The following is a 21,916-nucleotide window of genomic DNA, read 5'->3' on the forward strand; positions in this document are numbered from 1 at the left end:
GGGGGGGGGGGGGGGGGGTTCATCACTGCTGGCTGGATTCATCTCCACTGCCCGTGCTCAGCCCGGCCCAGCGTCGTACCGCAGGCGGGGTCGGGGACCCGGTCGTACCAAAGGGAAAGGCGCCCCCTGTGGCCAGAGGACGTCGCGTCGGAGCTGAGTGGCTGCCCTGCTGGCCGTTGCTATTGCTGGCGATGCTGGCAGCGTGCAGGCCTGGGGCCGGTGAGTGCCTCGCAGGTGGGGGCAGCTGGGCAGTGTAATGGTGCCCCCCCCCGGCAGGTTCCACGGGGCAACCATTGAAGCATCTGCATGCGGCGAGTCCAGGTGCGTGGTGGGTCTCTGCTCACAGGCAGGGGCAGGCTGGGGGCAGGGGGCCGGGTTTTCTCATGTGCAAAGCTGCAGTGTCCAGAAATGGGCTGAGCGCAAGAGAGCTACAACCCTGACTCCTGTGAGCCCCTGCTGGGAAGGGGGGGGGAGTTAGAGCAGGACTCGACCCCCCACTGTCCCCTCCCCCCAAGCTGCCTCATGGCGAGTCAAAATGACAAATGGGGTCCTGACTCTCAGCCCCACCCAGAGATGGGGATAGACCCCAGGGGTTCTGGCTCCTAGATCCCCTCCCCTCCCCTCCCCTCCCAGAGCTGGGGACAGACCCCAGGGGTCCTGGCTCCTAGATCCCTGCCCCTCCCCTCCCAGAGCTGGGGACAGACCCCACGGGTCCTGGCACCTAGATCCCTGCCCCTCCCCTCCCAGAGCTGGGGACAGACCCCAGGGCTCCCAGCCCCTCTCTCTGGCTTCTAATTCCTTTTCAGCCCAGCTCTGCCTCATTTCTCTTCTAAACCCCGCCCCCCCCCCAAAAAAAAACATGGGCAGGAGGCAGTGAGCACTTGCTGGGTGGGGTTTGGCCGTGGGGGCTGGAGCAGGAGGGGAGTGGGGGCGACGGGGAAGGGCTGCAGGGCAGAAGGCTCCTGGGCTGTTGTGGTGCCCGGCCCAGGCCCCCCCCCCCTTACCTGCGTGGCGGTCGAGGGTACTTGGGGCCCGAGGCTGGCTGTGGGGGGAGCTCCCAGCAGGGGGCGCTGTGGGGAATGGGGCCCGAGGCTGGCAGGGGGGCCGGGTACCCTGTTGCCGGTGCTGGAGGTGCCGGTGAGGAAGACGGTGTAGGCGATGAAGAGCGCCAGGCAGAGGTGCAGGTGGATGGTGGTGCGGGGGCCCTTGAGGGCGCGGCAGAAGAGGAAGGTGACGATGGACAGCAGCAGGCACAGCAGTGAGATCACCAGCCCCACCTTGGTGATGACGTCCAGGGTCCAGTCCTGTGCCAGGGGTGGGGTGAGGGGCTTAGTCAGGGTCCCCCCCACACAAGGCAGCAGCCAGGCCGGGCTTTAGGGTACAGCTGGACTAGCCTGGCGGCCTCGCTCTCCGCCACGGCTGGGAGAGCCCCCTAGTGGCAACACCGGGCAGCCTGCGGGAACCAGTGTCTGGCTGGGTCCAGCAGCCCAGGTGGATTCGATGCTGCCCAGACTGCCCCTCCCCCCCCCACGAGGGGCTGACCCACAGCCCCAGGGCCATGGGAAGCCGAGGGGGCTCTAGGGTCACCACCACCCAAGGGGGAATCCCTGGCACCGATCCCTGCAGGACGGGGGCACCAGAAAGTGCGAGGGGCCGGGGCTGTTCCCCGGAGCAGAGAGCACAGCGCCCCCGCCTGGCGGGAGGGAGCCCCTGCCCGGGAGGGAGCTGCTTTTACACCAGACAGATGCGCTTGTGGCTAAGGTGCTGCAGCTCAGGACTCTTGGGTTCTACCAGCTCCGGGAGGGGAGCAGGGCCTAGGGTCAGAGCAGGGGGCTGGGGGTCAGGACTCCTGGGTTCAATTCCCAGCTCTGATGTCACCTCCCCATGTCCCCTTGAGAGAGCCATTTAACCCCTCCCTGCCTCTGTGCGATGGGGATGGGGACGCTCCCTGCCCTGAAATGCAATGAGGTGAGCCCCCTGCCCCTGCTGCCTGGCCAGGTGGGCAGACACGTCAGTCGCTGCTACCTGGGGAGTCTCCCTGTGCCCTTTGGGGGGTGGCTGCTTGTGCCGCTGATCAGATCCAGGGCCCCGCCCGCCAGTGGGGAATGGGTTTACTCCGGGAGGAATCTGGAGTGACTCCTGCTCTGCTGGGGAGGATTGAGGGGAAGGGCAGAACCAGCCCAGCCCTGAGGCCCCAGCGAGGGCCACGCCTACCTCCAGCTCGTAGAAGGCCATGAGCACGGCGAAGCTGGCCAGGTGGTTGCACTGGCAGCGGGTGCTGTTGGTTGTCAAGTTCTGCAGGGTGCAGCCGTGGGTGGCCCAGCGCCTGCTGTCAGGCTTCCAGTAGGCGCAGAGGAGGCGCAGGTCAGTCTTATTCTCCTGGGGACAGAGAGACACTTGGTGCATGGGGAGCAGGAGGCAGGTGGGGGGCTGGCTGGGGTCGTACAGAGGGGCAGGACTCCCCAGGCCCCGAGACGGCAGGTTGGGGGGCTAAGAGGGGCTGGGCAGGGGGCACAGAGCATCAGTTTGTCCCTGTGTGGGAGGCGGATTTGCCTGCTGCCTGGGGTGGGGGGTGTTACTAGAGATGGGCCCAGGCTCTGCCCCCCAGCGCCCCAGGCTCTCCTCCCCCCATGCCCAGCCCAGGGGCTCACCGGCACCGGGTGGCTGAAGCGGATGCTGACAGAGAGGCCAAGCGCCTGGGTGCCTGGGTCACTGATGAAGGCTGACACCACCGGAGACAGCACACGGTAGCTGGGCCACCCCGGCTCCTGTGCCCATTTCCCTGTCTAGCCGATCTTGTCAAACTCGGGCGCCTCCACCCGCCCAGCACCTTCCAGGATTGGGCTCATCCCCTGGTATGTCAGCAGCCCGGCCAGCGTGAAGCCTGCGAGAGACAGAGGAGACGGATGCAGTGGGGGACAGGAGGGGCCTTGGGCTGCTCGGGGTGCTACCCCCAATGCCCTGGCCATGCCCCATCCCCCTGTATACCCCAGCCTGGTGCTAGGAGGCGCTCTGTGCTGCTGATCCCAATGCCCTAGCCATGCCCATCGCTATACACACCCCAGCACAGGCAATGACCACATACCTTCATTTTTCTGCCCTGGGGCTCTGGCCCACTTTAATTCCATGCATCATGGTCTCCTGGCTCTGGTTCCCAGCCTGCCTGACCACCAGCCCCAGCTCTGCAACCACAATGCCAGCCAGGGCTCACAACAGAGAACATGGGAGGAAGCCTGTAGCTAGGCAAGGTGCTTTCCTGGCTGTGGGGGGAGCTTCCAGCTACTCCAGTCCCAGCCTCTCCCAGCAGGGGGTGCTGTGGGGAGCACAGGCTGCGGGTAATGAAAGCCCGAGTGGAAATGCAGGGGCCAAGTGGCCAGGTGCTGACCTCTGCCATTGGTGGATGCGATGCTGATCATGCTGTCACGCAGGGTCGGGGCCAGCGTTCTCAGCAGCATCTCCACTGTGGCCATTAGCTCCGTTGCGATCCGGTGTCTCCGCTCCACACTCTCGCTCTGCTGCCCGACCAGATTTATCTGCTTCTTCAGAATATCCAAGAAGCCCTGGCCAAGCAAACGTGGGGGGTGTTGGTGTCACAGTGCCTGAGCCCCTGCCGCACCCCCCATTCTCAGATTGCTAGTCCTCCACTGCCTTCCCACAATCCCCCTGAAAGGTCCTGCAATTCACATCGCTGCCTGGGAGGTCAGACTAGATGATCACAATGGTCCCATCTAGCCTAGGAACCTAGGAGAGCAGCTTCTTGGGCAGAGATCCACTGGAGAGGCAGGCATGGGAATTTCTGGGCAGTGCTGCTGTTTATTTATCTCCTGTTCTCAGAGCTGCATCCCTATAGATCGCCCTGAGACTAGATCCGAGTAGGAGCAGCAATTCCTCCCCCTAACGGGAACAAACCCAGCAAGGCCCTGAATTTTGACTTGGCACCTGCAGCTGCCCCTTCACAGGCTCAGCGCTCTGAGTCTCCATCTGCTTCAGTTGCTTCAGCGCCGCCTTGCAGAGACGTCCCACCTGTGCCTGGAAGCTGCCCAGGAGGTTCTGCAAAACAAGGCCCAGGCCTGCCTCAGGAAAAGAGATCACAGAATCGCAGCCCACCTCCCCCCGTCCCGAGAGGATCCCTCGGCTCAGAAGCCAGGCACCAGGGGGAGCGCGGGCAATGCCCCGTCTGGCCCCTAGGGGGTGCCCGGCGTTTGCAAGGGAGGGTGGGGGACGGCGGTTGCAAGCTGAAGCGAGTTGCAGCAGCCTGATGTTGCTGATCCTCAGGGTGAGAATCACCCCGGGGGCAAAGGCCTAGGCCGTGGCTGGACTGCAGGGGCTCCAGGGACTGGCCACTGGCTCTTTGCCCAGGGGTGAGTTTGGCCTCAGAATCCTCGTTGGATGAGATCAGTGAAAAGCAACGTGGCACGTAAAGGGGAATCGGGGTCTATGCCCTGCCCAGGGTCTGTGCCCCACTCACCTTGGCTTCGGCAGAGTTGTCATCAACCAGCAGCAGGGGACAGGTGAGCTCTGGGGATGGAAAGGGAGGAGAAATGAGAGATGGGGGGTGGGGTGGGAAATGTGGGGTCTGGCTGGGTAGGTGCATGCACTAGAGGCAGGCACAGAGAGCAGGACTCATTGCCTCCAGCAGGAGGCAGCAGGGACACACCCAGCCCATGTCAGTGATATGGGTGTAATAGATCCTCTCCCAGCAGGGGGAGCAGTGACCCCCCCACACACACACTCAGCCCCACACATGTGCGCAGCCCCTTCTCCCCATCCTCCACCTGCCCACAAGCTGATCTCTGTGAAAGGAACTGTCCCCCCTCCCCGTCCTAGAGGGACTGAGCTGCAGTGGGGTGGGGCGGGGGCTGTGGAATCATCCCAGACGTATCTCCCCTCAACCCTCTCCCCCAGCTGTGCGTGGTTCTGGTGTGTGTTGGGGATGCGGGGGGAAGACTCCAGCAGGGAGCCCCAGGCTGGTCCCACAGTGGCCTCTAGGCACAGACTGCGCCCCCTGCTGCCGCCATCTTCCCAGGGCAGAGAATCCAGCCATGCAGCAGGAATGCAGGCACTGCTGGGGGGGAAGGGGGAGAGACACCCGGCCCTGGCTGCCCTGCTCACCCCCTCCCCGGCCTGGCCCCTGCTCCGCTCCCAGAGCCAGACCTGGGCACACTGGTGGCTGTGGCTCTGAGATAACCGGAAACACCCCAGTGGACGGACAGCCTGGGCTGGGGGGAGGTGAGAGCCTGGAAGCTGAGCCCCCCCACCGAGGGCTGAGACCCAGAGGGATCCCGTCCATGGAGGGCAGCGGGGCTGGCGCACCATCCCAGACCAGTTCCCAGCTCGCTGCCCCCTCGGGCAGGACCTCTGCCTGTGTAACCCCAGGCCCTGCCAAGACCCCCCGGGGTGGCCCCTCCATGCCCCCAGTGGCACGACCCACCTTGGCACAGGGTCGTGTTCCCACTGGAGGGGACGTAGCCGGCCCGGCACTTACACCGGTAGCTTCCGTAGGTGTTGATACACGTGGCGTTGGGGTTGCAGATATCTGGGGTCTTGCGGCACTCGTCAATGTCTGAGAGGGGAAAACGAGGGGGGGGGGTCACACACAGAACAGCTGGGAGCTCACGGGGAGTGAATGATCATGGACGCACCCCCCACCGATTGCAGGGGTTGTGGTCTGTTGGTCGGTCTGTCTGCTCCATCTAACCCCCCATTCTATTCTAGGGTGACCAGGTGTCCCGATTTTATAGGGACAGTCCCGATTTTTGGGTCTTTTTCTTATATAGGCTCTTATTACCCCCCACCCCCTGTTCCGATTTTTCACATTTGCTGTCTGGTCACCCTATTCTATTCTCCTTTCTTCCCTGCTATTTGCAGTGCCGCAATCCCTGCGGCACAACCCCTCCCCCACCCCTGAGATCGGCGAGCCCAAACTTTTCCAGACCAGGGCCCTGCGATCCGCTCCCTGCACCAGCCCTGACAGAGCGAGGTTAAGGGTGGGCCCAATCAGCCAGTTAAGCTGCAAAGGGGAAGTGACTTAGGCTGCGTGCAGGGCGCTAGCTAGAAGGAAGCTCGCCTGGGAGGGGACAGGTGGGGCTTCTATAGAGCCCGAGGGCTGGGCCCAGTGGTGGGGGCCTGAGGCAAGGGGGACTAGGAAGCCCCAAGCGGGGGCTAGGAGCCCCGGAGAAAGGGTTTCGCTAGCAGGCATAGGAGACAGGGGTCTGACTTTGAAAGGCTCCCCCAGAATGGGGATCACAGCGTGACCTGGCCGGATGGCCGAGACACGGGGCAGCCGCGACTCCAGAAGCTGCAATGGTGGAAGAGAAGAAAGGGGGCGCTGAACTGGAGCTAGTCACCAGAAGGGGGCGCCATGCTCAGCGTTACAGACCCCAGCCCGATGGGTCCCCTCCCCGTTCGGGATACACCCAGCACCGCCCCTCCCGTGGAGCACTAGGAGAAGGGTGGGTGGGCTGTGCCCATGAGAGTGCAGGGGAATTGGGTGCTGTCCCTTTAAACTAGTTTCTTTGCTCTCTGGTGGTGCTCATGGGGGTCTATGGCAGAAGCCCGCAGACCCCCACATGCAGCCAGGCCCTGCACGGCTGGTAAATGGGTTGTTTGGAAGCCAGCTGGATCCAGGGGATCCCCCATTCCTAACACTGCGCAATGAGCAGTGGCCCAATGTCCATTCCTGGATCCTGCTGTGACCCCCAGCCCAGGGCCCCGTGGGGCGAATCCACCGAGCCCTCGGATGGATGACGCCAGTTGAACACTCGCTGCCGATCTGGCCTGTGGAAGCCAAAGCCGGAAGAGACCCGCCCAGCCTGACCCCCAGCCGGAGTCGCCAGCCAGTGGTTCACCAATCTGGCCCGAAACGGAGGGGACTTTACTGCCCTCGCTGGACCCTGGGGCCTTTCACCACTATGGAGAGTCTGATCTGACAGACGGGCCCCGCCCTGCCCAGGCACAGAGAGCCCTGCCGTGATCTAGTCAAACGCTGGAGGGCCGTGCACCCTCCAGGCTGCCAACACAGGTAGCACCAGCTGTCGGGCAAAGGGGGATACACGGGGGATGTCGGGGCTCCATGGTGCAGCACGGTCACTCACCCTGTGCAGGGAGTGGGGTTTTCTACCTAGGGACCCGGCCTGTACGTGCAGAGACGCACTCATTCCGGCCAGCCAGTCCGCCCCTGAGGAGGCTGCAGTCCTGTCTGGGGCAATGAGAGATGGAAAAGCAGAGCTGGGACGAAAACCCCTTGAAGTCAGTGGTGCTACAGCAATTTACACCACTGGGGCTCTGGCCCCGCTTTGTGACCATTTCACATACAGAAGCACTGAGTTTGTGGTGACGAATGGAGGACAGGCGCATCGTTAGTCATTCCTGCGGGTTCGGGGAAGCGGTTGAGCTGCTGCGGAAACGGTCATGACCAATTCTCCCAGAAATCCTAGCCAGGAACGAGTGCTGGAATTGAACATTCACCTGCTTATTAACCCAACATTTCAGCCGTCCAATCAGGAAGCAGAGAAAGACCATGGGAATCAGGCATCCAATTGTATGACATCAGTGACAAGTTTTCAGAGCAAACAGTTTGCCAATAAAATCACAGACATTTATCCACCCAAACAGTCGAAGGGTCGGCTGGTTAACGAGCAAGATTGGATCAGCATGCAGAGCTGTTCTGCTGACTCCCTCTGGCGTTCAGGTCAGCAGTGGCCTATCAGTCACCATCCCTGGGGACAGATGGGTGATGATCCTTCCTGAGGACGTAGGGGCAGAGCCACAGAAGAAAGCTAAGCTCTCCCAGATATTTATCCATAACGCTTCTGCTTCTCACAGAAATCCTTGTGGCTAAAATCCCCTTTGCCTGGACATCAGCAAACAAGTCAATCAGCGGGGAGAGTCAAGAGCGCTCATGGATCCTTCCCTTGAGCTGTGTTCCAGCAGCTTTTTCTCAGACTCCCCTTTTCTCTCTTTTCCGTGACAGCATTTTGCTATTTCCTGCTATGCCCCTTCCTCTTGGTTGTTATTTGCATAAAGGCAGCACCCAGAGCGCTGCACACACACTGCCATAAAGAGCTTCTAGTCTAAATAAACAAGAGGTGGGAGAGAGAGGTATGGAATTGCCCAAGGACACCCAGCAGTAACAGAGCTGGGACTAGAACCCAAGTTTCCTGAGTCCGAGTCTCATACCGGACCTGCTAGATCTGTCGCTTTCAGCTTGCTTCTGCCATAGAAGGCCAAGAATGTGTCTCCCCTGCCTCACCAGGCAGCTTTTACCCTCTGCTCCCCCTCACTGAGAGGAGCTTTGTGTCTCCTCGCTCACGGCTGGGAGTGCATCAGGGCTGGAAAAAATCCCTTGTTCCTTTGGCAGGAAACTCAACTTTTGCTCCATTGTTAAACCTCTTGGAAGGCAACGGGCCTACGCCATGCGTGTGAGGGGGCTTGTATGTGCCAGCTGCTAGCAAACGTTGCTGAGCAATGGACCAAGGAGAGAGCAAGTTTGTCCTGGTCTAGTGGCTGCTTCCCATAAGTAGATAACAGCCTGCTACAATGACAAGCTAATGGAGTTACTCCCTTAGCTCCAGCAGCGGAGATGTGTGCTTTCAGCAGAGAGATCCTGGGTTTGATTCCTGCTGATGACCCAAGCTAGTTCCTTTGTGATGCTGGCTTCTTAGCAGCGGCTGAGGGTTCGGTTAATGGGATTCCAGAAATGAATGGGCTTTTTGAGCCCAAGCTGTATTAAAGGTTGTCCAATACAGAGTCTTCGGCTCCATCTCAGCCCAGTTTGCTTTGCAAAGACCTGACCTTCCCCCACCAGGCCCTAATTTTGATTTTAGCCAAAAGCAGAATCACATGACTCTGGGAGGTGGGGCTTTAAGGCAACACCACGCGTTAGCAAGACTGCAGACAAACCAGAAACATCATGCCTTTGCCACGACTGTTTCCAGCTCCCATTGTACCTGTGCAGATCTTAGACGTATCCTTCTGACTCTTCCCAAATCCCACACTGCATTTACACATGTAACTCCCTGGCATGTTGATGCAGTTCCCGTGGGACTCACAGATTGTGGTGTTTCGCTGGCACTCGTCAATGTCTGCAAGGAGAAAGCGCTAGGTCAGGCTGATCTAGGAGCTGTACCTTGGGCACTGGGGTGACGCTGCTGGGGGATAATCCAGGCGTCCGACGTGCACCGTGCTCTGGGGAGACGGGGCTGGTTAGAGCCAGGAGTTCAGTTACTGGGTCAGCGAACGGGAGCGAGTTGGCTATTGTCTGGAATGAGCCGCTCCAGCTGGGAAGGGAAAAGCAGCCCTGCCAGGACACGCGCCTGCTGCTTCCTAAAGCTACCAAGCGGATTTGGCGCTGCCCAGTGCCGCAATATCAGTGCAGACGGCAATGCCTGAATGAGCCGTCTGCCCCTGGAAGGGACAAATGGGGAGCTGCTTTGGAGGAAGGGGATAGAGAATAACATGAGAGCTAGTCTAATGCCTGGATATGAGTCAATGGGGTGACCTCCTCTACAACCCATGAGCTGCCATGGGCACCCCCTTGCACACAGGACAGTGCAGAGCCAGACGGGTTCAGAGACAGGCAATGAGAATGATCAGGGGCCTGGAAAAACCCTCTACGGAGAGAGATTGAAAAGACTAGGACTGGCACCTTAGAGTGAACATAAGAGGGGAAGTGTTAAGAGTCTATAAATGACTGACGGGGATAGAGAAGGGAGATGGGGAGCTTCTGTTCTCCCCATCTCATAGCACGAGAGCAAGGGCCAGTCAGGGAAGTGAGAAGAGGGGAAATTCGAAACTGAGCCAAGGAAAGGCTGTTTCGCGCAATGTGCGATTAGCCTGTGGAACTCCCCTCCACAGGAGTCACTGAGGCCACGGATTTAGTAAGATTCCAGGAGCAACTGGACATTCCTACGGATGATGAGAACAGCCAGAGTGATCATAGTTAAAGGGCACAAACGTTTGGGAAGAGAGAGAAAACCTCCTGCCGTGGGGCTTCAGCCCAGCTGAGTACTAGAGACCAGGAAGTGAAGGCAGATTATCCCCCAGCTGCCTCTGCAGGGCTCTTCCATCGTCCTCTGCAGCATCTGGCTCTGGCCCGTTGGAGCCGGGATACCAGGCTAGATGGGCCCCAGCTCTGATCCCGTCTGTGCTGTGCAAGTGCCAGCGTGACTTGTGTCTCAGCCTGGCCGGCGCCATGGTTTTGCCTCTTCAGAGGCTGAGCTGCTCCTGGGGCAGACTGAATGAACCCTGTAAGAACTGACCGGCTGCATCCTGCCAAGTCCTGCATCCTCCACCCTTGACCCTGCGACACTCGCGGGTTCTCCTGAAAGCACCGAGGCGGCTCCGTGTTTCCAGAACCTGCTTTATTCCGGAAACGACGTACAATCGGGTTCCGCCCCCGAAGGCTTCCAAGAGTCCATGGGGGATGGGAACGGAGCTTCCAGCGTCCTTATCCGTCCCGTCCTGGTGCGATTGGGATGTTTATAGCGGGTAGCGCCGCAGCCGGGGCCCCGTGGTGCCAGGCGCTGTACACACATCCAGCCAGAGCACAGCCGCTGCTCCAAAGCGCTTTCCCAGCTCCGACGCTCTGTCTGCTGGAGAAGGGGCGCCATGCGCTAGGTTCTTAGTGGTGCAGCCAGAGCGCTCCCCTCCCTCGGGCGTCCCACGGCTTCCAAACTTGCTCCGAGTTGCAGGGAGCTCTGAGATTGGGTGTCTCTAGGGGGTTAAGAATCATAGAATATCAGAGTTGGAAGGGACCTCAAGAGGTCAATAAGTCCAACCACATGTTCAAAGCACGACCAATCCCCAGACAGATATTTGCCTTAGATCCCTAAATGGCCCCCTCAAGGATAGAGCTCACAACCCTGGGTTTAGCAGGCCAATGCTCAAACCACTGAGCTATCCCTCCCGCCATGGGGAAATTAAGTACATGGGGAAACTGACAGTAACAGCTCCTGTGGAATCGCTCCCCGTCTGGACATGCTGGTCTGGAATAATCAGTGCGCTTCCAAAGAGAACAGCGATCTCAATCAATTCCCCCGGGGGACAAGCCCTAGGGATTCTCCGCACGGCTCCCGATACCAGCTACCCCCGGACAATCCCCGGGGCGCTGGCTGAGATACCTGCGGCGCTGATTTCTTCTTGTGCCTAGACCCGCCCCAGGACACTGGCTGGGGTTATCCCACGCGGCCGGGGGCTGGGCGCAGGAACGGCTGGGCGAGGTCTCTGCCAGGGGAAGCGTTTGAACGAATGAGCTCCTGAGTTCTCCCAGTTCGACGGGCCCGGTGCTCTGCGCCCCCCAAACGGGGGTGTAAAGGGCGGTTTCCATGGGAATGGCCGGCTATGACTTGGTACAAGCTCTAACTACCGGCTGAACGTCGCCAACAAGGGCTTGGCACGCCCCGGCCCCTTCTCTGGTCAGGCCGCCCTGGCTGCCTAAGGGGGCATAATGGCTCCCTGGGGAAACACCCTCCCATCCCGGGGGCTCCCTGTCAGTGTGGGGCTGGAAAAGGCTCTGCTCCCAGCCCTGAGGGAGGGGGCAGATTGGGGGCATGGCCGGGGTGCCCTGCGCTGGGGCTATTCCCTGCTCCCCACGGCCCATAGGGGGCAGAGCGCACTGTGCTGTATGTGGACCATCCACGAGGCCCCTTCCCAGCTCAGGGGCACTAGCAGCCTGGATTCTGCGTGCTGGGGACAGCGAGGGCCCCACCTGTCTCCCTGGCGCCTCCCTGCAAACGTAGGGGTTTATTCCCAATCCAAACACCGAGGCAGGGGAGATCCTGGCCCCCACGCGCTGGGGCAGCAGTTCAGGGTCACAGCGCATCACAGCCATGATGAGTGGATCCGGTGCTTTTGCTGCAGCCTCTGATGCAGCACCAGGCCTGGAATGCGCACAGGGGTGTGCGTATGGGGGGGTGGGGAGGACTAAGCAGGGAGCTCACCCTGGCGGTGTCCCCACTCACATGAAGTTGGCTTTCCCAGAGCTGGGCTCATAGCCATCGATGCAGCTGCAGGAGTAACTCCCAGCCATGTTGACGCAGTTTGCGTGGCCCTGACAGTCATCAATATCTGCACCACAAGAGGGGACGCTCTGTACAGTCCTGGCAGGGAGACATTCCTGTATCACCCACCTGTGCTGAGCTGGGTGATGGGACCCAGGCAACCGGGCCCCTAGGAGCTTAACAATCACAGGCCTGATTCTCAACTACGCTCAGGTGGCACTAGGTTGCTCTGGCAGCGGAATGGCCACTCGAGAATATGGTGTATTGAAAACTGTGTTAGCATCACAAGCTCTTACTATATATCTGCAAGGGGCTTTCCTGGACCTGCTTGCTGGCTCAAGGGCTCGGGTGACAAACGTGATCTGGGGTTTTCAGCAGTGTGTCTGCCAAAGAGCCAGCCTAGAGCAAAGTGGGGTTAGTTATCCCTGTCTGCCTTCAGGAGCAGCCTGCTTTGTCTCTCTCTGTTTCGGGTCCTCGTGTGCAAGGGCTCTGGATTCTAAGAAATAACCCTGTGTTGAGCTGCAGCTGCCACCGAGAGGATGTGACACTTTGTTTCTAACAGTGTGTGTGTGCCGTGAACATAACAGAGGGAAGGGGACCTTCAGACCCAGAACAGCCACTGTGGCCGCTATTGGCCAAGCCGCAATGGAGCCAAGATTCAGGGAGATTTAGGAGTCCATGTGTGAAGCTGAGTTGCCCCAGGGGTGGGAACACTGGGACTTGGCAGAAATCCCCCTCAGGTTCCAATCACAGAGGAACACACAGGCATTGCCAGCCTGGGTCAGCCCCAGGGCCCATCTACCCCAGTATCCCCTCTGCAACGGGTGATACATAGGAAGGTGTAAGAGTCCCACAGCAGCAGCCAGGGGATAATCTGCCCCCATGAAGGTCTCCTCCTGGTCTCTAATAGTCAGAGGGCAGCTGAAGCCCTGAAGTGGGAGCTTTGCCCTCCCTCCCGGAATTACTGTCCATTAACTAGCACAGCTCCAGGCATTGTCGTTCCCCATAGAAACAGCCAGTCCCTCTTTAAAACTCGACACATTCACAGCCTCCATGCCGCGGTAGCAGTGAGTTCCACAGGCTACTGCTGCTCCAGGTGGAGGAGTATTTCCTTGTATCTGCTTTGAATTTGCCCCTTTTCAATTCAATTCAATCCACACTCTGCCCCTTGCTCATTGGAATTTCTAAAGCTCGTGATTTTCTAAGCTAATCTGACTTTTTTTTGTAATGCCTGGGATTGTCGTCACGAGCTCAGCCATGCACTTGAGACCCACTGGAGCCGAGTTAAGTGCGTAGCATGTGCTTTGCTGACTCGGGGGCCTCAGGGGGCACAGACAGGGACCAGCACAAAGCGATTTAGCAGCTGGTATTGCCGGCATTGCTAAAACCCAGTGACTGTGTAACCACATCCCAGCACGAGATTCCCCTGCCTAGCGCACAATAAGATGGTTTGACGGGTGGGGAATGTTTTGTCTGAAGCAGCAGGACAAAGGCACAAGGGGGGTAACAAGCATGTTGTGAAACACACAAGCTGGGATGTCAGTTGTTTATCCTGGATGGTTTGTCTCAGTCTGTAACTGTCGGGGTCCATTGTCAGAGGCAGACATGTGGCCGTGTCCTTGTGGCATCTCTGGGCGCTGGCACCTGGGCTGCACTGGCGATAAACCTGGCCGAGTGCCTTCGCCAATGATCCAACTCTGTGGGCTGTCTGGGCACTTCGATGGAGGTCTGCCGGACCGGCGACCCACCCAGAGCTAGGACAGCACACGGAGCCGACGAATGCCAACCCCATGTCCCCGCCCCAGACTGCTGGAGTGCTCGGGGTGCCTCAGGGAAGCCTGGGGCTGGGCTGGCAATGCCAGTCACAGCACATGCCCCCTCACAGCACTGCCCACGCAGGGAGCTTGGGGCAGTGGGAGGGTCCCTCAAACTAGCAGCTGCACCCCCTAGAGGCTAGAGCACAGCATGGCTGCCTGCCCGCAGCAGAAGCTCAAGCAATAGGGGACGGGGGGTGGGGAGAGGGGCAAGTCAAAAACGCTTTTGCCCAATTCCTAGAACTGTTCGTGGGGCCACTTCCCAGGCTCAGGGGACACTAGCAGCCCAGATGCTGCATGCTGGGACCAGCGAGGGTCCCCTCCCCTCTCCCCAGCGCATCTCTGCAGCACAAGGAGTTTGCTCCGTGGGTCTGTTTCTAACCCCGAGGGTTTATTCCTTGTCCAAGCGCCGGGCACAGGGGTGAGCCTGGCCCCATGCTCTGCTGTAGCAGGCGAGGGTCACGTCTCATAACAGCCTCACTGACGGCCTCGGGCCACTGCCAAAGCCGGCAGCAGCCCCAGTTCTGGAACGAGCATTTATGTGTGCGAGGGCCCAGGGCCGACGAGGTGGGGGAAGCCGGTACAAATTACCGGGGCCCGGCAGTCCGGAAGGGGCCCGGTGCCCAGCTTTCCCCCCTCTCGTCGGCCCTGTTTAGCCGGTCCGCCCTTGCTGGAGGGCCCAAAAAATTTTTTTTCACCGGAACCCAAACCCGCTCTCGGCTGCCCTGTGCGAGGGGGGGTTTCAGCAGGTGGGGGCAGGGGAGAGCTCACCCTGGTAGGTGTTCTCACTCACGTNGGGGTTTCAGCAGGTGGGGGCAGGGGAGAGCTCACCCTGGTAGGTGTTCTCACTCACGTTCATGAAGTTGGCTTTCCCAGAACTGGGCTCGTAGCCATCGATGCAGGTGCAGTAGTAACTCCCAACCACGTTGATGCAGTTTGTGTTGTGTCCGCAGTCTGGCGGGCTCGGCCCCAGACACTTGTTAATATCTATAATGTAAGAGGGGACGCTCTGTGCAGTCCTGGCAGGGAGAGGTTCCCTGTATCACCCCCCCCCCACCCCCGCACTGAGCTGGGTGACGGGACCCATGCAACCGGGGCCCTGAGCAGTTAGTGATTAAGGCCCTGATTCTCAGTTACCCATTTTTGCTGCTGGAATGTCGGAAACAGCCCTCCCGAGCCTTCTGTCCCAGGTACGGGAGGTTTGGCCCCACAAACACCCAGATCCCCCATGTGGGGCAGAGGAGACTCCCCCAGGGGCTCCAGGCTCCCTGTGTGTTGGGGGGGGGATGACAAGTTGCCTCTCCTCTGCCCCCTCCCTCCTTGATCCCTGCATGGCGGGGGGGGGGGAGTATAGCCAGGGCTGCCCCATTCTGCTCCCGTGGGGCCCCTCTGCCCCTGGACACCCAGGGGCTGATAAGGGCCCAGGCTGGGATTCAGATGGATCAGTGTGATGGGCCCCCCCACCCTGTGCCCCATTCACAGAGCCCAAGACTCCTGGCCAGGGGTGGCTCCAGGCAGGAGACTTGGGGCGGCAAAATACATAGGAGCAGGGGTGGCTCTGTCTCCTGCTGCAGCTGCTCCTGTCACTCACTCTGGAGGCCCCGGTTTGATCCCCAGGAGGACAGCCCTCGCCTGTACTGCCGCCCCCCCCCCCCATCCCCCAGCCGGGCTGAGCACCCCTGACAGGCCCTGGAGTCAGTGGAGTTGGCTGCTCCAGCCCTTAATGCCCTGCTCTGTCCCAGCTCCCCCAGGGCAACGTGGGAGCCCCGTTACCGTCACAGATCTCCATTGTATCGGTGAAGAGGATGGGGTGATTTTCTCTTGGCCAGTATCCATCTCTTGGCCAGGTGCAGTGGGTGTTGTTCACACACTTGGTGTTTGCTGGGCATAGCATATGGTTGTCACAGTCCTCGGTGGTACCTGCAGGGGTGGGAACAGCTGGGCAGGGTCAGCTAGTGCAGAGCGCTCCCCCCCCTGCCCCCACACAGTGGGATCGACTCCTTTGGCTTTCACACGCCCCATTTGCTGATTTTCGTCCCTGGGCGCCTGGCAAACAGCTCCGACACCATCCACCTCCTGGCAACAAGCTGCCCTCGGCTGCACAGGGGCCTTGGCTCCCTGGGGAGCCCCCGGCACAGACAGGCAGAGCCGCCGGAGCCGGGCATCACTTCAAGTGAAACGTTTTCAATCTCACCCAATTTTTCTCCTTTTTGTTGCTGTCGTTGTTACTCTCATTAGCGTCAATTTCAAACCGAAACCTTGCTCCAAACCAGAAAACGGGAATTGTTCATTTTGAAAATTATTTCCCCCCCCCCCCCCCCCCGCGCAATTTTTTCCCATGTTAAACCAAACATTCCTCTGAACCGAATCGGCATTTTCTGGCAAAAAACGGTTCCTTGGGAAATTCCTGCCCAGCTCTGCTCTGGATTGACTGAGAGCGGAGTCGGGCGCGAGGCTAGTTTGGATCCTGAGCTGCCTCCCATGACCCAGATTGTGACCTGCCTACGGGGGCTCCTGGATCCTTTAGCTGCCCGGTGTTTGGGGCTCCGCTGGGACCCGTCCCTCTGGCCAGCGTGAGGGGAAGGATCCCAGCGCAGCTTAGCCGGCTGCAGGGCTTGGGACGGGAGCAGACGGAGCACGGTGGGTGCAGCAGTGGGGGACCCCAGTGGGTCAATGGAAATTTGCCTGAATCCCATCTTGGGATTCGCAGCGGAGCTGGGCTCGGGGCGCAGAGTCCGGATCCCAAGCTGGGCACATGGGTCCCAGGTTTCAGTTCAGTCCGATTTTAGAGGGGGGCACCTACAAATGCCACTTCTAACATCTGAGCCATCAGGGGTTTGATTCGGGCTGGTCAATAACACGGCCCTTGGCTATAAAGGGGATCTGCCCCTCATTCCAGCCCCCAGTGTAGAGCCCTGGCCCCAGTGTCTATTCTCTGCTGGCCATGGGGCTGGGAAGGGAAGGGGAGGGCTACACGGGCCTTTTCCTCTCCCCTGCATGCACCCACCCTGCTCTATAAACCCACCCCAAGATGCCCACGCCCAGGGGCTGCTCCTGGATTGCCAGACCCCTGACTCTGCTCTCCTCCCACAAGGGAAAGGGACCGGAGGGGGCGGAGGCCGGAGACCCCGGGCAGCCGGGAGCGCTGGGGAAGGTTAGCCAGGAGGAGTCAGTCTTACCTTGTGTGCCGTTATTCTGGGCCATGGTGCCCCACAGGCACAGGGCGATGCAGAGCCCTGGAAGGCAGAGACAGGGTAAGGCACCACGGGCAGATGGTGTCATGGAGTATTGGGGGACTCAGGGCCCTGCACCCCCGGCTTCCTGCGATTCACCATGACTCTCAGCCAGCCAGTAAAGCAGAAGGTTTATTTGGATGACAGGAATACAGTCCAAGACAGGTCTTGCAGGCGCAGACAACAGGGCCCCCCTCAGTTAGGTCCAGCTTGGGGTCCCAGGGCATGCCAGCCCACCCCCCTTTGGGGGGTCAGAGCCATCTCTGCCTCCCAGCCATCTCTCCAGCCTGCTTCCAGCACTCTGCCTTCAGCGACCCCTCCCACAGCCTTTGTTCAGTTTCCCCGGGCCCCGGAGTCACCTGACCTCCAACCCCTTCCTGGGTTCTCATGTTACAAGCTCAGGTATGTTCCCTTGGGCAGACTCCCATCCCCCGATGCAGACCATCCTAGTCACACTCCCCTGTCAGCATTCACACACCCCAGCAAGAACAGTCCCAGTTCGTCACATCTCTCCCCCCTTCGAGACCGAACTGAGCGGGGTCACTTTAGCCAGTGACCTGGGGAAGTTCGAACCTACCCCCGTTCCCATGGATGCCCCCGCATCCCTCCAGTTCCTTGGTGGGAATTACACCAGGCCCCTTCAGTTTCACGCCCCCCCTTAGGTCGGGGTGCTTGATGGCACTCGCAGTTCGCATGTGGGAAGGTTTATGCGGCCTGTGCCCTTTTCCCACCCCCATACCTCTGGGGTTCCAACTGGGCTGTGGTCTTCTCCCAGCGCTCCAGTCTGGAGGTCTGTGCTTTGGGCTCTCTTGGTTTAGAGCCGCCCTTTTAACCTTGGCCACCCTCTGGAAAGGATCCTTTATGCTGGGCAAGGGTCCTAAAGCTGTTTTCCCCTTGTCCCAGGCCTTCCTCCCCCTCTGACAGGGGTCACAGGATCCGCAGTACTGTCGGACAGTAACAAAGACCCCAGGCCAGTAAAAGCTCCGTAGCAGCCTCTGCTGGGTACGCCAGGTTCCCTGGTGCCCTGAGAGGGGAATGTCATGGGCCCGGCACAGCAGCTGGCGGCGATACTTCTGGGGTACCATCAGCTGCCTCCTGATCCCCCCTGACTCCCTTTTCCCTGGGGGAGCCCATTCTCGGTACAGGAACCCCTTCTCCCACAGGAACCNTTCCAGCACTCTGCCTTCAGCGACCCCTCCCACAGCCTTTGTTCAGTTTCCCGGGCCCCGGAGTCACCTGACCTCCAACCCCCTCCTGGGTTCTCATGTTACAAGCTCAGGTATGTTCCCTTGGGCAGACTCCCATCCCCCGATGCAGACCATCCTAGTCACACTCCCCTGTCAGCATTCCCACACCCCAGCAAGAACAGTCCCAGTTCGTCACAGATGGTAACCGCCACTCAGCTGCACACACCCCCAGTCACCCCAGTCCTGCCAATCCTGGGCCAATGGCCAGTCAGTGCCTTGCTGATGGTGGAATTAAAGATGCAGAAACCTGGTGCTCTGGGAAATCAGCCCCAGCTGGGATCCCTGTTAATATTTTTAACTGGTTCCAGTTGGGAAGTGGACTTTTGGCCAGGGCAACTGGGTCTTTTATTGTGTGTATTAGCAACAAAGACCAGGAACCCCCATTATCAGGGCCACATTTATACTTAGGTTGGCCCTAGACACAGGGGCTCGGGGGTCTCCCCCCTCCCCGGCTTGGAGCTCTGGGGGTCCTGCCACCTGGAGACGGCCAGAAGCTGCAGGGTACCCCTGCTGCCTGGAAGCTCTTAACCGCCACGGGCGCCAGGAGACACCCACCACTTTTAACTTTTAGGTGCCACCCAGCACCCCTCCGCCCACTGCCCAGTGCCCCCACACCCCTTCTGCCCAGAGCTGCCCCATGAACTACCCAGAGACCCACTCCCAAGCCCTGCCCCCGGCCCACACTCACTGGCCCTCCGGGAGGTGATGCTGTCTGCCGGGCGCAGCGAGGAGCTCTCCAGCAGCAGGGCTGTGTGGGGCTGTCGCCCTCTCAGCCGGCCCTGCCCCCTGCTGGGACTTGAGTGGCAAAATTTGAACTTTTAGATGCCCATAGAATGCCGGCATCCCTAGCCCCGTGCCTACGGTGCCTAATCGGAAATCCAGCCCTGCCCATTGTGCTGCCTGGTGCCCAGAGCCCACTGAGATCAGGGCCCCCATCATGCCAGGTGCTGCCCAGAGGTGACTGAGATCAGGGCCACATCATGCTCGGTGCTGCACAGACACACAGTGAGCCAGTCTGTGACCCAAAAGGCTCACGGCAACAGGCAAAGGGAGGAGCATTCTCTACACTTTACAGATGGGGAAACTAAGGCACCACAAGGGGTAATGACTTACCCAAGGTCACCCAGTGCATCCATGTAATGGACAAACCCACTTGGAAAGGGGAAGCACCGAGGGCGGGATGGGGCGAAAAGACAACACAGGCTGCTGTCGATCTGCTTTTCACTCAGGTATCGCCCCAGATCCGCCCCCTCCTGCTGGTGTTTATTTATAGCCTGTTGCTCTGACTCTTTAACCACACGCGGGTGCGAAGAACCAGATGATAAAGGACCCGTGGCCGAGTGCCCGAGGTGATGTGAAAGGGGAAGCACAGCAGGCTGTGGAACGCCATTGTGCTTTCCTAGGAGGGGAGGTAGAAAGGGGGCGCAGCTTTGAAATTCAACTTTGGTCGATCTCCCCCAGGGAGACTCCATGGAGGACGAGGGAGCTGGGGAGGTGACGGCATCACAGTTCCCGGGGAGCGAAGGCCAAGCCATTAATGCAGAGATTCTAAGGCCAGGAAGGGAGCAGGCTGATCCGGCCTCTCGCACTGCACGGGCCAGAGAATGACCCAGGGATTCCTGCATCCAGCCCGTAGCTGGGGATGGAGCTAGCGCAAAGCTTGAGAGAGGACAGTCCGTCTGTTCAACTCCACATGATGGAGACGCTGCCGCGTCCCGGGGCAGTCGGTCCCGAAGGTGACCTCCCCTCCCCGTTAAAACACGAGCCTTAGTCTTGCCCTGCAGGGCCGGCTCTGGCTTTTTTGCCGCCCCAGGCAAAAAAGCCTCCCGCCGCCCTCCGGTGGAGAGCGCAGCAGGGGAGGGTGCCAAGGCCGGCCGCGGCCCCGCTCTCCCCGGCTGGCCGGAGCACCGCGGGGAGGGCGGCGAGCCTGGCCGGGGCCCCCCTCTCCCCGACCAACCAGAGCGCCGGGAGGAGGGCAGCAAGCCTGGCCACAGGCCTGCTCTCCCTGACCGGCTGGAGCGCCGGGAGGAGGGCAGCAAGCCCGGTCGCGGCCCCGCTCTCGGGCCGGAGCGCCACCCCCCTCCAGGTGCCGCCCCAAGCACATGCTTGGTAGGCTGGTGCCTGGAGCCGGCCCTGCTGCCCTGAGAGGGGACGTGTTGGCTATTCGGGCTCTTTATAACAGGGGCAGCAACAGGGCCTGTTCCCAGGCAGCCACAGCCTTGCTGGGACACACCCCACCCAGGGTGAAGGGCTTTGGCCCCTTGGAGGCCTTTCTTCCGAGATGGTCCATTGGTGCGGGAGCAGAGCTAGGAATAGAACCCAGGAGTCCTGGCTCCCAGCACCCACTCTGACCTCTAGAGCCCACTCCCCTCATCCCAGAGCTGGGACGGAACCCAGGAGTCCTGATGCCCAGCTTGGAAGCAAGGCCAAACTCATTTCATACGATGACTGCCAGCCATTTTTAGTCTCCACTATCGTGGGCTAGACTGGAGCACAGGGGACCTGAGCCCCAAGGCCAGTCCAGCCCCCCAACACCTTCCCCCACCCCCAGCAAACCTTTGTGCCCACAGAGCGGCACTGCACAGCCTCAGCCACTAGGGGGCGCCACAGCCCCATGCCAAGGCCACAGCCCCAGCGTCCATGCTGGGCTGGGTGTGGTCCCTCAATTGTCCCCCGAGTCCCCATAGTGCCTTAGCAGGATAATTACCCACACGCCAGGCACACACACTGCACACGCTAGTGTTCACATGCACACACACTCCAGCATGCACCCAAATGTGCAGATGTGTGCTCACGTCTGTGAAATACAGATGTACATACCGGTGCACGCACAGCCACACCCACACACAGGCACACACGTGTGCCGCACACTCATGCACGGGCACCGAGGTACAGACACGTACGTTCACACGTACCGGCAGCCTGCTGCAGCATCAGATGCAGGGACAAGGAGCCCCCAGGACCCTCCCTGCTGCTCAAACACCAGCCAGGCCGGAATGGAGGGAGAATCCTTCAAACCCTCCCGCCGGCGAAGAGCTGCCGTGACTCTGACCAGAGAGACATGATCGTGGGGCCCTGCGCCCCCCCCCCCCCTACAGGGACGTGGCCAGAATCCCCCAGGCAGACCCCCGAGTCCCAGTTCAACCCTCTTAGCAGGGAATCAGTCCTCCCTCCCTCCCTGAGTATCCCACGGCCAGAGCTCCCGCCCCGCTCCCCACAGCGCCCCCTGCTGGGTCAGCCCAGGACTGCCATAATAACACTCCAGCACTTTAACCAGGGCTTGCGGCTGCTGCCCCTGGAGTCCCGTGTAGCTGGCAGGAGCCGGGGTATCGCACCACCCCCAGGCTGCCCCCTCAGACGGCAACGGCTGGGCGGTGACCACTGCCAGTGAGCGCCGTCCCCTCCCACCGCGCCGGAAGCCGTGAATCATGGAACAACCTCGGCCAAGAGCTGACACAGGCATCCGAAGAAGTGGGCCGTAGCCCACGAAAGCTTATGCTCTAATAAATTTGTTAGTCTCTAAGGTGCCACAAGTACTCCTGTTCTTTTTGCGCATACAGACTAACACGGCTGCTACTCTGAAACAGGCACTCGAGAGACCCGAACTCCCCCCCCCCCCCGGC

At 60.3% G+C, this 21,916-nt stretch overlaps 2 protein-coding genes across 2 annotated transcripts in view; both read right to left on the reverse strand.

The window, feature by feature from the left end:
- Window positions 1–1,044: 1,044 nt before the first annotated feature.
- Window positions 1,045–10,418, reverse strand: LOC117889033 (adhesion G protein-coupled receptor E5-like). Its single transcript, XM_034792838.1, has 9 exons — window positions 10,382–10,418; window positions 8,949–9,083; window positions 5,432–5,563; window positions 4,469–4,518; window positions 3,940–4,050; window positions 3,386–3,560; window positions 2,652–2,884; window positions 2,215–2,379; window positions 1,045–1,304 (listed from the first exon to the last, which is right to left on the reverse strand). Exons 1-7 carry the CDS (start codon window positions 10,416–10,418, stop codon window positions 2,787–2,789), a joined length of 738 nt encoding a protein of 245 aa, XP_034648729.1. The 3' UTR covers window positions 1,045–1,304; window positions 2,215–2,379; window positions 2,652–2,786.
- LOC117888507 (adhesion G protein-coupled receptor E3-like) overlaps window positions 10,314–21,916 on the reverse strand; it is a 12,145-nt gene continuing 542 nt past the window's right edge. Inside the window, exons 2-5 of the mRNA XM_034791975.1 lie at window positions 16,993–17,049; window positions 15,587–15,733; window positions 14,667–14,800; window positions 10,314–10,713 (exon numbers count right to left, since the gene is read on the reverse strand). Of these exons, the coding sequence (XP_034647866.1) occupies window positions 10,480–10,713; window positions 14,667–14,800; window positions 15,587–15,733; window positions 16,993–17,017 (540 nt within the window). The 5' untranslated portion in view covers window positions 17,018–17,049 and the 3' untranslated portion in view covers window positions 10,314–10,479. The remainder of the gene's footprint in view (window positions 10,714–14,666; window positions 14,801–15,586; window positions 15,734–16,992; window positions 17,050–21,916) is intronic.

Source organism: Trachemys scripta, chromosome 16 (genome assembly GCF_013100865.1).
Source record: "Trachemys scripta elegans isolate TJP31775 chromosome 16, CAS_Tse_1.0, whole genome shotgun sequence".
Classification (NCBI taxonomy): Eukaryota; Metazoa; Chordata; order Testudines; family Emydidae; genus Trachemys; species Trachemys scripta.

Bases quoted from the DNA above. Each gene is read 5' to 3' on its own strand.
- LOC117889033 (XM_034792838.1), bottom strand. From the start codon at position 10,418: ATGGACTCTTGGAAGCCTTCGGGGGCGGAACCCGATT. The intron at 4,519-5,431 runs GTGGGTCGTGCC...TTCCATCCCCAG, and splicing joins GAACACGACCCTGTGCCAAG to AGCTCACCTGTCCCCTGCTG. The intron at 2,885-3,385 runs GTCAGCACCTGG...TGTCTCTCGCAG, and splicing joins CGCATCCACCAATGGCAGAG to GCTTCACGCTGGCCGGGCTG.